The 18,528-nt window shown below is 36.7% G+C and overlaps 1 protein-coding gene across 1 annotated transcript; it reads left to right on the top strand.

Annotated features, from left to right (window-relative positions):
* The first annotated feature begins 6,773 nt into the window (after nt 1-6,773).
* Nucleotides 6,774-14,471, top strand: LOC140164594 (hematopoietic prostaglandin D synthase-like). Its single transcript, XM_072187910.1, has 5 exons — nt 6,774-6,999; nt 9,865-9,957; nt 11,469-11,584; nt 13,808-13,912; nt 14,140-14,471. The coding sequence occupies exons 1-5, from the start codon at nt 6,867-6,869 to the stop codon at nt 14,302-14,304; spliced, it is 612 nt and encodes a 203-aa protein (XP_072044011.1). The 5' UTR covers nt 6,774-6,866; the 3' UTR covers nt 14,305-14,471.
* Nucleotides 14,472-18,528: the final 4,057 nt, after the last annotated feature.

Below are 18,528 nucleotides of genomic sequence, written 5' to 3'. Positions count from 1 at the left end.
AAAGATAGAGGGTTAAGTGCACAAAGTACAAAAAGTGACTATATCTCATTAACCAATGATCGTACAGATGCGCGACCACTGACTTTTTTGTTCCTTATGACCAGAGGAAAAGTTTGACATATCGCACGACTCTGTGGTGTATTTGATTAACAAGATAGAGGGTTAAATGCACAAAGTAGAAAAAGTGACTATATCTCATTAACCATTGATCCTACAGATATGCGACCACTGACTTTTTTGTTCCTTATGACCAGAGGAAAAGTTTGACATATCGCACGACTCTGTGGTATATTTGGTTAAAAAGATAGAGGGTTAAATGCACAAAGTAGAAAAAAAGTGACTATATCTCATTGATCAATGATCGTACAGATACGCGACCACTGACTTTTTTGTTCCTTATGACCAGAGGAATAGTTTGACATATCGTACGACTCTGTGGTATATTTGGTTAACAAGATAGAGGGTTAAATGCACAAAGTAGAAAAGTGACTATATCTCATTAACCAATGATCCTACAGATATGCGACCACTGACTTTTTTGTTCCTTATGACCAGAGGAAAAGTTTGACATATCGCACGACTCTGTGGTATATTTGGTTAACAAGATAGAGGGTTAAATGCACAAAGTAGAAAAAGTGACTATATCTCATTAACCAATGATCCTACAGATATGCGACCACTGACTTTTTTGTTCCTTATGACCAGAGGAAAAGTTTGACATATCGCACGACTCTGTGGTATATTTGGTTAACAAGATAGAGGGTTAAAGGCACAAAGTAGAAAAAAGTGACTATATCTCATTAACCATTGATCCTACAGATATGCGACCACTGACTTTTTTGTTCCTTATGACCAGAGGAAAAGTTTGACATATCGCACGACTCTGTGGTATATTTGGTTAACAAGATAGAGGGTTAAAGGCACAAAGTAGAAAAAAGTGACTATATCTCATTAACCATTGATCCTACAGATATGCGACCACTGACTTTTTTGTTCCTTATGACCAGAGGAAAAGTTTGACATATCGCACGACTCTGTGGTATATTTGGTTAAAAAGATAGAGGGTTTAATGCACAAAGTAGAAAAAAGTGACTATATCTCATTAACAAATGATCGTACAGATGCGCGACCACTGACTTTTTTGTTCCTTATGACCAGAGGAATAGTTTGACATATCGCACGACTCTGTGGTATATTTGGTTAACAAGATAGAGGGTTAAATGCACAAAGTAGAAAAAGTGACTATATCTCTCTAGGATCATTGGTTAATGTTTGAGTGTGCATGTCCCTAATGGTACACAGTATTAACCTCAAACACCCCTATTACCTAAATTAATCGAAGAGTCCAAAATGTGTATAACCAATCAGCAGTAAGAAAAATGTCGATATCAATTTGCCCATGACTATCACTGACGGGTCACTGGCCTCAATGGTCAGAGTACGCATGTGCAATTCAGCCTCTACACAGCAATCAAAAGTCATAGAACGTCTAAAATATACAAAAACTCTTAAAATACTAAAATTTCACGTTTATTATATTACACATTATCATCGTTAGAATATTTGTTTTGATAAAAGTGTCTTAAATATTTAAATGAAGGTAAATATAATTTAAGTAAAACAGGCTTTTCTTCAATTCTCCACGTTCCGCTTAGAAGTAAACACTAATACTCGCGCCTCCCGGCGCGAGCAACAAGGGATTTAGGGACCGTTCACAAACACTTGTTTTTTTGACATGAAAATTATGGGTCAACCCCATAGAAAAGCATAGAAACTCAATTTTCCCAGGAAAATTTGTGTACATTTTTTCAGGGGCCCCCTTTAAGGGATCTAAAATGAGCGTTTATTGCGTTTCGACAGTATTTTTTGTGGGACATGAGAGCACCTCAGACCTATCGAATTGCATTCTGAATACAAAGCATGTCTTTCTGATATCAAATAATTTTCATTTTTTATAAATATAATACAAATTTTATGACAAATTATAAAAATTTGATATTTTTCAAATTTTTGATATATAACAGTCCTCGAAGTAAATTATATAAATCTAATGATATATTTTAAAGTGTATGTAGCAGGGAGGAAAAGCCGACGGTCAATTGAAAATTTTGACCTTCCATATTGAAAATATGGATTTTTTTCCCAAAAAGACCTAATTTTTTTTGGGTGTTTTGGGAAATAAATCCATATCTTCAATACAAAAGGTCAAAATTTTCAATTGATCGTCGGCTTTTCATCCCACCTACATACACTTTAAGTATAAATCATTAGATTTATAAAGTTTACTTTATAATGCAAAAAGGGGGGCTTGATGCAAGGGGGGCCCTGAAAATTTTTGACCCTCTTAAGGGCTGGGGTATGAACGTTTGGACAGTATTTATTGTGGGACATTAGACCGTTCACAAACACTTGTTTTTTTGACATGAAAATTATGGGTCAACCCCATAGAAAAGCATAGAAACTCAATTTTCCCAGGAAAATTTGTGTACATTTTTTCAGGGGCCCCTTTAAGGGATCTAAAATGAGCGTTTATTGCGTTTCGACAGTATTTTTTGTGGGACATGAGAGCACCTCAGACCTATCGAATTACATTCTGAATACAAAGCATGTCTTTCTGATATCAAATAATTTTCATTTTTTATAAATATAATACAAATTTTATGACAAATTATAAAAATTTGATATTTTTCAAATTTTTGATATATAACAGTCCTCGAAGTAAATTATATAAATCTAATGATATATTCTTAAAGTGTATGTAGCAGGAGGAAAAGCCGACGGTCAATTGAAAATTTTGACCTTTCATATTGAAGATATGGATTTTTTCCCAAAAAGACCTAATTTTTTTTGGGTGTTTTGGGAAATAAATCCATATCTTCAATACAAAAGGTCAAAATTTTCAATTGATCGTCGGCTTTTCATCCCACCTACATACACTTTAAGTATAAATCATTAGATTTATAAAGTTTACTTTATAATGCAAAAAGGGGGGCTTGATGCAAAAAGGGGGGCCCTGAAAATTTTTGACCCTCTTAAGGGCTGGGGTATGAACGTTTGGACAGTATTTATTGTGGGACATTAGAGCACATCAGACATATCGAATTGCATTCTGAATACGAAGGATGTCCTTCTGATATCAAATAATTTTGATTTTTTGAAATTCGCAATGTAATACATATTTTATAGCAAATAATTAAAATTGATATTTTTGATATTTAACAGTACTCGAAGTAAACTTTATAAATCTGATGATTTATACTTAAAGTGTATGTAGGTGGGATGAAAAGCCGACGATCAATTGAAAATGTTGATCTTTCGTATTGAAGATATGGATTTGTTTTCCCAAAACATCAAAAAAATTTAGGTCTTGGCAGGTCTAAAGGGGGGTCAAGCGATTTTTGGCAGGTCGAAAGGGGGGGGGGCAAGCAATTTTTGGCACAGATATTTTGGGTACCGTTGTAAGGGTGGGGTATGAACGTTTGGACAGTATTTATTGTGGGACATTAGAGCACATCAGACATATCGAATTGCATTCTGAATACGAAGAATGTCCTTCTGATATCAAATAATTTTGATTTTTAAAAATTCGCAATGTAATACACATTTTATGGCAAATGATTAAAATTGCTATTTTTGATATTTAACAGTACTCGAAGTAAAAATTATAAATCTGATGATTTATACTTAAAGTGTATGTAGGTGGGATGAAAAAGCCGACGATCAATTGAAAATTTTGACCTTTCGTATTGAAGATATGGATTTTTTCCCAAAACACCAAAAAAAATTAAGTCTTTTGGGAAAAAAAATCCATATCTTCAATATGAAAGGTCAACATTTTCAATTGTTCGTCGGCTTTTCCTCCCAGCTACATACACTTTAAAAATATGTCATTAGATTTATAAAATTTACTTCGAGGACTGTTATATATCAAAAATGTGAAAAAATATCAAATTTTAATAATTTGTCATAAAATTTGTATTATATCGTGAATTTCAAAAATGAAAATTATTTGATATCAGAAAGACATTCTTCGTATTCAGAATGCAATTCGATATGTCTGGTGTGCTCTCATGTCCCACAAAAAATACTGTCGAAACGCTCAAAACGCTCATTCCAGATCCCTTAATATTACGCCCTAAAAAGGCGTAGGAAAACGTTAGGAACACGTTCAAATATGCAAAATTTCCTGCTCGCTGCGCTCGCATTACATGATAAAACAATTTAAGGTTTTAATTCGGGTTCCCCAAAATCTTGCATGTGTAAGGGGGGGGGCAAATATTTTTTGGCACATCAAAAGGGGGGGCAAAGGTTTTTGGCACGTCGAAAGGGGGGCAAAGATTTTTGGCACGGCCAAAGGGGGCAAGCGATTTTTGGCAGACCATTTTGAGAATTCACCACCCCGGGGTACACATAATTATTGCACCACCCCTAAAACATAGCTTTCTTAGAAATGAAGTGCCAATAAAAGTCCATTTTTAAATTTTAATATTTGAAGAGTTTATTTCAAAATGCATTAACATGAGATGCCATGTGTCACATTGTTCTGTTAAAAAGTTAAAATGCCACTTCGATTGGAATGGATATGTGTGTAACTCTAGCTTATTCTCTAACTATTTTCAATATCATTTTGTCCCCCAAAATTGGACTTAATGCCGCCTCTTGGGAACAAACAAAAACTTTTATATTTATTGTTTTCTTCTTCGCACGTGGGAAACTTGCAATAACTTTTTTAAAGGTAACCAAAAAATTGTTATAACTATTCTACTGCTCTAATGTTATTAGATTGGCAAGGTTACTGCTACTCTTAGGAATATCTTCAAATAAAAAATTCCACAAAGCAGCCCGGTTGGACTTAAGGGATGGGGTATGAACGTTTGGACAGTATTTATTGTGGGACATTAGAGCACATCAGACATATCGAATTGCATTCTGAATACGAAGGATGTCGTTCTGATATCAAATAATTTTGATTTTTTGAAATTCGCAATGTAATACATATTTTATAGCAAATAATTAAAAATTGATATTTTTGATATTTAACAGTACTCGAAGTAAACTTTATAAATCTGATGATTTATACTTAAAGTGTATGTAGGTGGGATGAAAAGCCGACGATCAATTGAAAATTTTGACCTTTCGTATTGAAGATATGGATTTTTTTTCCCAAAACATCAAAAAAAATTAGGTCTTTTTGGGAAAAAAATCCATATCTTCAATATGAAAGGTCAAAATTTTCAATTGATCGTCGGCTTTTCCTCCCAGCTACACACATTTTAAGAATATATCATCAGATTTATAAAATTTACTTCGAGGACTGTTATATATCAAAAATGTGAAAAATATCAAATTATAATAATTTGTCAACTAAAAAATATGTATTACATCGTGAATTTCAAAAATGAAAATTATTTGATATCAGAAAGACATTCTTCGAATTCAGAATGCAATTCGATATGTCTGATGTGCTCTCATGTCCCACAAAAAATACTGTCGAGACGCTCAAAACGCTCATTCCAGATCCCTTAATGCCTTTTGGGACACAACTTTTCATTTGGTGAATATTTGGAAATAAGAGCCAAAATGTGTTTTGTTGCGTCTTTTTACATGCTGTGGCATCAGGCCTAACCCGCTTAAGGCACACTGAAAACATAAGCTGGTTAGTCAAGCCGGTTTGACTAGCTTTATGTTAATCAAACCTGTAATTCAAACATTAAAATCCGGCTTGACTAACCTAAAGCTAGTCAAACCTGACCAACGATTATGTTGTGCGCCGACTAGCATGACTAGTCTACTTTATCAAACGGACAAACTAGTCAGACCGGTTTGACTAGCTTTAGGCAAGTCGGATCTGCAGATAGCAATACAACATTGGCTCAATGTTGGCCAAATGTAAGTCCAAACATTGGACAAACATTGGCTTGCAACATTGGGCCATTGTCTTTTTCAAATTTTGCAGTGTCCAATTTTGCAGTATCAACGGCATCCCAACATTGACTCAATGTTGCAATGCCAACTATCGAAACAGGAATGGCATCCCAACATTTTCCCAAAATTAAAGAAAAAACAAACAAACAAACGAAAATTGTGTGTTAATATCGAGTCATCCTCATAATGAAAATCGTATTACCGCCGGAATTACAGTCACGGTGCAATATTTGAGTTTTAAGAAAATCGAATATTCCATCGGTAATTTTTATCAGCCAATAATTTTAATACCTATTTCTTAACTTTGACTGTGTGATATGCGTAACATAATACCTACGCAAAGGTGTTGCATTTTAGGGGACTCGTTGTTTTGTTTTGTTTTTTTTGCTTTTTTGTTTGTTTGTTTGTTTGTTTGTTTGTTTGTTTTCGGGCGCTCCGTGTGGAGACACACTTGGGTCTTGATGGGAAAGAAACTGCTTAATCCGAGCCGGGATCCAATCTAAACTGCCACTGATATGAGGCTGTTGTATATTAATACTAACTACTGTTTTGCCATTAAAATATATGGTTCTCTGCAAAGGTGGGCCAAAATAGCGTCAAATCCCAAATACTTTGAACAATTACACGGCTATACGCCACCGAGCATACAAGGAAAAAATATCAGTGACACTGGGACAATTAAAAAAAACCCTTTGATAAATGACTGTACGGAAAAAAAAACGCCGCCGGGCATACGCGCCTTCTCCAAAAAGTTTTGCCTGATTGATTCATAAAGAGTGCTAGTGATACAGCATTTTATCAAGGTGATGCTATTCATTAACTTTGAATCTTTGGCGTGAAAACAAGGTCTTCATTCTGCACTAGCTTCAGTTTAGTTGCTAACCCTGCCTTGCATAGTGTGTTAATTTTCAGTGAGAGTGGTATAAAATCAAACCTCCAAAATGCCGAAGTACAAGCTGATTTACTTTCCTGTGATGGGCCGAGCTGAGTTAACACGGCTTCTGTTTGCACAGGCTGGGGTAGAATATGAAGATCATCGCCTTGCATCTGACACATGGCCTACTCTAAAACCAAGTAAGTGTTAAAATGGAAATACATATTTTTTTTAGTATTAACAAGCTTTAACAGGCCCGTAGTCAGGATGTATGTGGGGTGTGCGGGCTCAAAAGTGGACCGTTTTTCCATTCAAAACAGGTCCAATTTCACTTGAACGTTTTTACAGAAAAAGGGGACGTTTTTTATTTTTTACTTCAAATAATAGCCGATTTTCAACATTTTACAGACAAAAATTGACTTTTTTTATTCAAATTGCCATTTGTCACCACACCCCTATCTACGGCTTTGAGTATTACATTACACAAGTACAGCGTGAATTCAACTAGGGAATTCACTCGGCCAACTCAATCATGTCAATGCCAATGTTTTGCGTGGTGAGGCGTAGTGGGGTGGTGAGTACATAGGCTATGGGACCATTGTTAATGCCGGGCCAAAATGATATACACCGGGCCGGGCGGCACTCCCACTTTGGGAGAATACGCGTATGTATGGCTGTTAAGACCACCTTTTCAGCATCGCTGTCACCAAAAGACCCCATATTTTTCTCGAACACGTACCCGGACAAGCTAGCAACTAAAGCATGACCAAATACCGCATACTTTTTAATCTAGTGGCATTTTTCAAATGCTTACTTTATTTTGATACACACTGTATAAATGAAAGAACAAAATAAGTAATTTTTCCACCGTGGAATAAATGGTTCAGCCGATTATATACCCCTTAGAAAATGCACAGTTATTTTGTGCTGACCCATTAATACGGTTAAGTGACTGGCTTCGCTTGGTTTCACTCACTCAATAACTGAAATTCTTTCCTTTTTGTTGTGTGTAATTGGCTTGCCAAGGTGACGTTGAGTTTACCTGCTTATCAAATTTATCCATAAATAAAAAATGAAAGAACAAATAAGTAAAAGGTTTCCCGAAGAGAAATTTATATAGTTATATTAGTCGAATAAAATTGCCTTATGGGTGCCGGGTGTGAAGTTGCGAAATGTATTTTATTACTTTAAGTAACAACTACTACCCGGGGTATGTAGATTCGGAATCCGCCAAGAGGGTACTCTTGAGCAAATTGAGTTATTGAGGTCAAAGGTCACACAAGGGGATTAAATTTTAAAATGGTTTAAATCAAGTTATGAAATATCACAAGTTCTTCCTTTAGCATGTTTAGTCACAAGGAGTAAAAAGGTCAAATGTCATATATCTCTAGAATACCCAATTAGTGAGGTATAGGTCAAAGTAGATCAAAGGGTAAAATTGTACAGGGGTTAAATTTTCAAAATGATCCAATTGCAATTACAAAAGTCTCAAATTATTCGTATATATTGACAATTGTCCAAATGTCCACCAACATCTTGGACTAATGACGTGAAGCTGGTTTCTAACCAAGGAATGCAAGGTGCAACGTACTTGGCATCAGATCGAGTGAGATGGCGTACTCTTGTGCTACACAGCGCCACCTGACAGAGAGAAAGAGAGAGATTGACAATTGGTCGTTTCAAATAATAAGTTTTGGTATTGGTTTTGATCACGTGATTTGCTATTATTTGCCAACTAGGGCGAGTTGGCGTAGCGGTTCTTCCCTCGCCTTGCACCACTGAGGTCCCGGGTTCAAGGTCCCGGGTCCCGGGTTTAAGCCCCGGCGCGGCCCAAGGACTCCGATGTGCACTTGGTTTATCCCGATTCCATGCTCGCTCTCGCAGGTTTTCTCCGGGATCTCCGGTTTCCTCCTGCTTTCAAAAATCTGTGATTAGTTGTTTGGTTATCAAAAACTTCCTTCACCCAATGGAATTTGGGGAACTACACAGATAATTGGTGGATGTTACAATCTATATGCGGATAGGTTTGCGCCCGTCGGCTGCAACCAGCCTATAGTTGATGCGATCTGATTGTGATGTTTCACCATGGCAGCGAAATTACAGCGCTTTGTTCCCTCTGAGATCTGGGAAAAAGCGCTATATAGAACACCGAAATTTATTTATTTATTATCACCCCTAAGCTCTTGACTGACCTCGTTCATGTCATAGCGAATATACCTTTGTCTGTACCCTTTGTTAGAAACTTGAAATTTGTAGGAAGCAGTTTTGGTTTTTCTTTTCAGTTTGTTACATAATTGTATGACCACAGATTACTAAAGTATCTAGTTTGAAGTTTTTAATATTCATGAGCAGAGAAGTCGAACAAATCAATCTACATTTGAAAGCGTGATTTAGTTTTCGAAATAAGACTAAGTTTATTCCCCTGTGAAAGAATATACGAGATTACAAAAGAACATTCACTCTAGTGATATAAACACACCTGTTCATAACACCATGCAGGAGGATCGATAGAAAGCTATATGACTTCCAATATATTAGACTTTTATCCAAGTTATGTATTACTCGCAAAAAATGAGAATAGAGAGAGAGAGAGGGTGAGAAGAGAGAGAGAGAGTGGAAGGGGTGTGCGTGGGGAGGTAAGGGGAGGGAGAAAGAGAAACAGAGGGGAGAGAGCAAATTCACTGAAAAGGTACTCCAAAAAACGTGGCACATCCCCGTACAAGATCCCCCCTCAGGACCCAGATTGATCGATCGGTTAGACGTGTATGTCGTACAAGGTGTGTATTGCAGCACGACAATATACTGTATTAAACCATGATGATACAAAAACACTGGAAAGGTTGGGTACCAGTGAATTCCAATATAATTAGGCCACTTATATTGGAGGCAAATGAAAGATCACACAATAATTATTGATAGTGGTTTAAACCCATATTATTTCCAACCATTACATAGACGTCTGAAATAAACGTCTCTAAATATATAGTGTACTGTACAGAGGCATGTTTAGTTACTGATGACTTGAGCGATTGTGTTTATGTATAATCATACATTTCCTTCTACAGCTATGCCCACCGGAACCCTACCAGTCCTGGAAGTCGATGGGAAGAGAATAGCACAAAGCCAAGCCATTGCTCGATATGTAGCGCGAGAGTTAAGTGAGTAATACTCCCCATTCCAGAAAAATACAGCACTAATATTTTGGGATTTGAAAAATATTATCAAGTTCTGCCAAATGAAACAAAGCTCAATCCTAATCATTCATTTAGTACTAACTGGAGATAAAAGAAACGGTTTACTATTCTACTAATTTCTTAATAAAGGAGTCAAAACAAATCAAAGACTTGGAACAAGTCTATATCGAAATCTTGAGTTTATGCCAAAACTTTACTCTAATTTGCACTTTCTTGTGTTACTTTAATTAAATGATTGGTTATAAGAATGAAACTTGTCTTTTCCAAAAACAAGTGTTGATAGTCACAGCATGTGAAAAAAAAAGCGCAGTGATTTATAGTGCGCTACGCACAGGCACAACGCCTAGACGTTGATCCACAAGCCTCAGCACACTTTACAGGTTGTCGCTGACCACTACGGCCCCACATCATTCCATAAACCATTTAACAACAAATCAGGGACTTTGCTGCTACAAGAGCGCACACCCTAGACAATCCACAAATAACCATCGCAACCAGGATCAGCTCCCCGAGTTTCGTATGAGTTCCAACGAGACAATTAGCAGTAAGTTCTTTGTCCAGGGGAATTTCAAGCTAACTCAATTTTACACGAGAGCATAATAGGCACCACCAGGGTTCGAACCCGCAACCTCTCACACCATAGTCGATTGCCTTAACGATTGAGCTAACTTGACTGCTAAAACACCCTAAATATGCATGTTTTGACCCTTAATTCATAAATTTGGGTAAATAGTGAAATTTAACTTTTATTGCAAATTAGAACTAAATAAAGAATTAAGATTTAGTTATGTTTCATTTGGCAAAACAGAATAATACTTTTTTATTCCAAAAATTAGTGCTGTATTTTTCTGGAATAGGGAGTAGAGTATAGTAACATTTTAAACAATTCTAACCATCACTGTAAGGGAAATGAGAAGAGCACTTTTCAACAATTCAAATTCGAATACAATTAATTACACAAAAAGCTTCTATGAAAAATTGATAATAACAATAAATAAATAATTGGCCATGCATAAGTCACAAGTTGATCTTATAATCTCACAACATTACCAAACAAATGCCACAAACTGTACCGTTATCAAAATAGATGACTTATAAATAAAGAAGAAAAAAAAAACAATTTGCGTCATGCTCTATCATTTGCAGACTTCACGTTCAGTATTAATAGTATTCAGTAAAACAGCTCTAGGAAAAATTTGATTAGAAAGCAGCACTTTCTTTGATAGCATAATACATTTAGTTAGGAAGCTGCTTTGGGATTATAGATCTAGGTTATTTTGATTTATAGCAATTCTATTTCTGACAATAAAAAAATACACCTAACGTGAAAACGCTACGGAACAGTAAAACCTGGCTATTGGGTACTCTATGTGGCGCGGGAAAATATCGTTTACCAAAGGAAAGTATGCTGTCGTCGAAGCACGGATGCTGATAAAAGCTGCTACATGTATATGGATGATTTTTTTTTCATACAGAATTGGCTGGTGACAATAACTTGGAAATGGCTCAGTGTGAACAAGTACTGGAAACTTTCGTTGATATCACTACTGACATGAGTCCCATGTTTGTTGAAAAAGATGAAGTCAAAAAGGTAGGTTTCATAAATTATAGGTGCGTAACATATGCCAGATCATCCACGCTTTACCATGATATGTAAACGGGAACGATCACTAAATCTAGCAGAATGCAGAATCACTGAATAGGTGACATGCATGTAGGCAAGAGCGTCAATCCGAAGTTAATAGTTGTGGAGGGGGGCACAAGTTTTGTTAAATATGATCGCGGAGGATGGCCCTCGTCGCGCTTTCGCGACGCAGGGGGTGTCTGAGGAGGATGTGCCCCTCTTGTTCGTTAGAAAATTTTACAAAATGGGCGCCATATGAAGCCATTTGGTGGACACTATTTACACTATTATTGTGTAAAATGTAAGTTGGAAACTTGAAAAATGTTCAATGAGGCCCAACAGAAGCAGTTTGCAGTTAATTTCTAGTGGCGTGTCTGGACCTTTTGTCGAGGGAGGGGGGGGGCAAAGAAAACAAAATTACCCAGTGAGTATTATTCCGGCCCTGATTTTGCTGGGGCAAAAAAAAAAAGAAAATTTCAGTTTCATACTATATAGGCCTATTTGAAGTAAAAGTTGCCCGTGAAAGTTGATACACATTGGGTTCATTGGGTGGATCTAGAGCAGCCAGAGGGGGCCAATTAGAGAAAAAATCTAGGGGGTTTAGTTTGAGAAAGCCAAACATTTGCGAAATGACGGCTGAATTAAAGCCATTTGTGGACAAGTTTTTACTGTTATTGTATATGTAAACTATTGCTTTAAACATAAACTTGCACTACGCAGGGGGTGAGTGAGGGGGGATATGCGTGAGAATACGTGTGAGATTGGCCGTATAAAGATTACATTGCCATTTCCCTATTTGAAACAAAGGCACATCTAATACGCAAGGTCCACGAATTGAAATTGACATTTTTACGGCGTCACGACGGTTAATGCAACGCGCCCAATTTTCACAATATTTGTTTTTTTGGCAACCATAATATTTGGGAAGCACTGAAATACAATTATTTTTAAGCAGAGCCATTCCATGTCAACTCCAGGGATGTGCACCGCAGCACCTATTCAATTTTTTTCTTTTTCTGTGTGGTGGTAGATATTGATGAGAAAGTAAAATCCTGAAAATTTGAGCTTCATACTCTATTTCGTTTTCCCATGGCATCAATTTGAAATTTAGGGGGGTCAGCGTAAATAAAGGTCCATAAATGTATAAAGGGAACCCCAACAACTTTGAAAAGTATGTATCCTGGGGTACTTTTTTATGTAGAATTCAAATCTGGCATCAGAACTTGTGTCTCCTTTACTTTAAAAGATATAGGGCCCTCAAAATGCAACTTCGTCCATCCAGGACCAAATTCGGGGGGTCAGAACTCCAAAAGTAAAAATAATTTTATTGTAAATTTTTTTGCCAGTCAGAGCCCTTTGGTAGGACATTACTCTTATCCCATATTGAGCCTATTAGAATACTTTTAGCTGAGATATTACCCATGCAAAACTCCAATTGTACACCTCAAGTGTTCCCTTCATTCAATCAGAATTTTTTTATATCAAACAAAATCTAATACTTCCCCCTAAAAACACTTATCGTCACTAGGTCAACAGATAACGCAATTCAATGTTATAGCAAGGCGAATGTGGAAAATCTGTTGAAAACTACCTCTTTAAGCAAACTTTTTGACCAAAATGTAGGTTTTAAAAGTCAAAACCTCAAGTGCTCCTTACAATATTTTTCAAATTTTATGTCAATAAATGAAAAAGCACACTTATATTGTCCATATACTAGCGTCACTAGAATGATCGATGGTCAATTCTCTTTAAATTGCCAATCTTGTGCAAAAAGTTACTATTTTCGCCTGTTTTGTCATACGCTTGTAAATTCAATGAACTATGACTTTCAAAAAAGAGCGCTTACAATTTGATATGTATTGCACGGTAAAATTGTTGTTTTGTCTTTTCCACATAGTGACGTATTTGCGCAACTGTTTCAAATAGGGGCACGATGTATTTGTCATTTGAACAGCGAAATTGTCATTAGTCCTTTTCACATAGTGACGTATTTTATTTAACATTGATTTTTTGCAGAATAAACTACGCTCAGATAGTGACAAGTGAATTATATTGAAAATATGGTATATTTGCATTACTTTTAACCTGGTTTTAATCGACAATAATGTTTTAATCAAAATTATATTCCCGACATCCGATTCATTTTGCTTGATCGCATCACCTATTTTCATTCACACTTTGAATTCACAGGCAGAAATGAAGAAATCCATATATGAGGAAAAGACCAAAATCAAATTGAAATATATAGAAAATATGCTAGCAGCTAACGGCGGAGAATTCTTCGTTGGGAAGAAGGTAAATATATAATATTAGTTGGTTTTTTTGTTGTTGTTGTTTTGTTCGTTTTTGTTTTGCTTTGCTTTTTGTCATGTTATTTACATATTTTTTTTAAATATTAATGACCTTACTTGCATATTCTTTGTATTTATATAAAAAACACCTTTTATAAACATTTGTTGTGGGTGTACCTTAAATAAGAACCACATAAAACTAAATACGAACCACGTAATGTTTCATTCTAGTGTACGATAGCAGACCTGGGACTCATGAACATTGTCGATCGTATTCAGCTGGTGACAGGTAATGACCTCAAGGATTTTCCTAAATTGGTAGCACACAAAGAGAAAGTCGGCAAGGAACCTAGGATTGCTGCTTGGCTGCAGAAGAGACCTAAAACTCCATACTAAGGAAGGAAAAATTACACAGTGATTGCGACTCTGGTGGCGCTATATATAGTTAATTGGCTTTCACATACGGTTTTGGAGAGTTTTTGTTTTTGTCTTGTGTTTTTTTGTTTCTGTTTTGTATATGTCACGTACGTGCATAATATTTACTATAGTTGCCCAGGTTTATGATCACGTATTTTGTTCGCTACTGGTGTATAAACGAGTAACTTGACTTCAGTAACAAAGGGTCAATTGTTTTTCACTATATCATTATATATTGTTCACAGCGCTGACTGACGATTTCCTAATGCATTGTGGGATCAGCTGAACTCTGACCTATCGGGGAAATTATTTCTTGAGCTTACAGAATATTGTTCAAAATATGTTTTACTCCAATAAAAAAAATATTAAAAGATCTCACAAATTAGTTATTTTAAATAGCCTAATGGTAATATTATTACATGAATAAATAAATAATAATTAAAGCAATTTTCCAGATAGATAAAGGGTCGGCTGTACCACAATGCATTGCGAATTGAATGCCAAATTGGCTTATTCAGGCTTGTGATAGGTAAACTACGAAAAAATGAGCCTCGTTGGCAACATAAAAGAAGTAACGATAAAAAATGAATGATTATGAGTAAGGGGTGGTGCAATAATTATGTGTACCCCCGGGTGGTGAATTATAGAGGGGGAGTACAGTAATAGCGCCCTCTGTTTGTCATAATTAACTTTAGTACGTATTTTAAACGTAGTGAATAAATATTGGAGGTAATATAACAATATAGAATATAAAAACTAATATGTTTTGAATTTACATTTCAAGGTCGTTACATAAAGGTTGCTCAGGGTTTTAATATTAAGGTTGATTTTTTTTAAATATTTTTAGAGACAGCCCGTCACCCTTAAGGTTACTCATTGTTGTTTGTTGATGCTGGGGTCCAGTATCAACCAAATTCTTCAGGCCCTGCCCTCTATCGGGGGCTAATTTATAGTTTAAGCTTGTTTGCTATAAACTAATGTTTTTTGCAGCAACGTTGTTTCTTCGGCGCAACCTTGAACAATATAGCCACCCCCAGCCAGCCCCTTACCTCATTTTGATTTTTAACATACCAATATTCTGCTTTTTATATTCTATGGGGTCGCATATTACCTCAAATATTTCTTCAACACGTTGAAAATACGTACTGAAGTGAGTTATGACCAACAGAGGGCGCTATTACCGTAATAAAGTACCTGGTATTTTGACAACGGGGTACACCGTGCCCATACGTACGGTATGCTGTAATACAGAATATCCATCCCAGCACGGCATTTACCTTGCCAATACGACCGTATTGACACAATGTGTTACGTGTACATATGTGTGTATCGGGTGACCTCGACAGCGACTCATAGGCGTAGATCCCGGGGGGATGGGGGATACAAACACCCCCCCCCCCCATGTTGACGCCTGTATGTGGGTTTCTGTCCAATTTAACCTCATATTTGGCCATTTTAGCCCACAAAGCCCAATATTTCATCAGTTTAGCTTCAAAATGGCCGAATTTTTCCCGCGCATTTGCACCATAAACTTATTCTGTCCCCAAAAGGTGATTCACTATATTTCAAGAATTTTTTTCCAACCCCATCCCCCAATGTCAAAAAGAAATCTACTCCACTGGACAGCGTGCAGTTACTTTTCAATTATTTTCACATTTAAAATGTCAGGCGTTTCGTGGCAAATTAGCTGCAGCTATATATAGAATTGCATCTCTTTTGGGGGAGTGCGGGGTGCGTGGGGGGTGTGGGGGGTGTGGGTGTGTGTTGTGGCTGGGGTGTATGTAGGGGGTGCGTGGGTTGGGTTGATGTGTATGACAGGTGTGTAGGGGGTGTGTGGTGTGGGGTGGTGGGTCTTTGGGTTTGGTTGGTGGGTATGAGGGGTGTGAGTATGGGTGTTTATTTATTTATTATTTATTTGGCAAAACTGACAACAATACAGAAAATAAGCAATCAAGCGTCATCGCACAATAATCACACAATTAATATAATGTTCTTCTTGCCAAAACCAAATATTTTTTACTGACCTGACAGTTTTGGCCATCTTTTGTTTAATATATACGTTAACGATCTTCATCTTCATCTTCAGTCTCCCATGTACGCTTATGCTGATGACACGTTCATTTTTAGGATCATTAAAGATGACACGGATATTACTATATTGCAATCTGAGCTGGACAAATTAAACTGGTGGTCAAACAATAACGCTCTTCAATTAAACCCATCTAAATGCCAAGTCATGTGCATAAGCAGGCGCAAAAACAAACCTGTTCCTGTCTACCACGTCAATAACACTAGTCTTGCTACTACTGATAACCTTCGTCTCCTAGGTGTAACAGTCTCCAGTGATCTTTCGTGGAATTGTCACGTCAACAACATTGTCAAAAAGTGCAATAAATTACTTGGTTTTACCAGAATTGTCGCGGGAAGTAAGAACTCCTATGTTCTACTCAAACTTTACCAGTCGCTCATTTTGCCAATACTAGATTACTGCTCGCCTGTTTGGAATGCTTACAAGAAATGTAATATTGATAAATTGGAACAAATACAGCATCGTGCTACTAGGTCAATTCTTTGTCAACGTAGGGGGGATCAATCATACGAGGACAGACTCAGAACTCTAAATCTCACAACTTTGAAAACTAGAAGGACTTATTTGTCTGTTTCATTCGCTTGTTCTTGTCTTACTAATGCCAATCCCTTTCTTTTTTCCAGGTGGTGTGTTAATACGAGACATGAAGCTTTAATTTTTAAACAATCAATCACTCCTAAAACAGATGCTTACAAAAACTGTCTTTTAGTTAATTTCCCAGTGTTATGGTCTTCAATTCCATCCGATATCAGAGACTCGTATCTCACCTGTAGCAAGTCTACTTTTAAATCTCAACTCAAATCTCACTATATGGAGCATGATGATTAATTTGTATTGATGCCTTTTTGTATTTTTTTCCAATATGATTTGTATGTGTGTGGTCTGCTGAGTTGGGAGCGCTGCGCCTTATGGTGACAGTGCTATTTTGTGCTTTCAGTGTTCCCCGGCAGCTCAGTAGACCCAATTTGTTGTTTTGTCTCAATTTTGTTGTTAATTGCCAGATGAATAAAATTAAAAAAAAAAAAAAAAAAAATCTTGGTCGAATGCCATCATCGGAGTGATGGTAGATATACTTGATCCTTGCTTCTGGTTGATTGGTCACCAACAGAGGGCACACTAGCGCCCAGAAGTGAATCGTATACATGACTGAGTAAATTAGCCCCTCATCTCTGTTCAAGGTGTTTGGAGCTCTCTTTCTTCCCCATATCACATTCCTTGTCGAGAACTTTTGCGCCGTCCCAATTGATAACATGATTATGTTGAACTGCGTGGTCTGCGATTACTGATTTGGATTGTTCGCTTTCAGACTGTTTCCTGGTTTGTCTAGTAAAGATTCATTTACTTTTTGCTACTTTGTCCTATTCCTTCTTATGTTCACCCAATCTAGTTTCAAAACGACGACCTGTTTCACCCACATAAGTAGTATCACAATTGGCGCAAGGTATTTCATACACACAATCGGTCGTACAGAAGGGATCTCTTTTGTCCTTAGTCCTTAATGGTCGTTTCTTACAATTTCTCAACATAGGAAATGATGACAAGTCCTTTATTTCTCTCTGTGGAATCCTTGTTCTTACTCGGTTTACTCAGTCACGTATACGATCCACTTCTGCTAGTGCGCCCTTTGTTGGTGACCAATCAACCAGAAGGAACGATCAAGTACCATCACTCCGATGATGGCCTTCGACCAAGATGGCCGAAACTGTCAGGTCAGTAAAATATATTTGGTTTTGACAAGAAGAACATTCTGTTAATTGTATCAAACAAACAATGAATTTCTTCAAGAATATACGTAAGAATCACACAACCAAGTCAATGGGCCATGATAACCCATAAAGATTTCACACCACCAAATAGTATTATATGGTTGTGCGCCCTTGAATTTCACTTTTCAGAAAACTCTTGCATCGCCAAAGTAAGCATTAAAATGAGCAGAAATTTGCAAATTTGGATTGATCATGATTTATTAACATTAAATTCCTGTAAGTATACTACAGATGGGAGAGGAATGTATTGAATGGCCAATCATAGGGGAGGTAATCAAATTGCAGTGACTGTTTCCTTTGTTACCACATGTCAGTCATCTGATGGTTATTGGACCATGTAAACCTGCC

This window comes from Amphiura filiformis, chromosome 11 (assembly GCF_039555335.1).
Source record: "Amphiura filiformis chromosome 11, Afil_fr2py, whole genome shotgun sequence".
Taxonomy (NCBI): Eukaryota; Metazoa; Echinodermata; class Ophiuroidea; order Amphilepidida; family Amphiuridae; genus Amphiura; species Amphiura filiformis.
The sequence above is the reverse complement of the archived record's forward strand: the minus strand, read 5'-3'. Positions and strand labels throughout refer to the sequence as shown.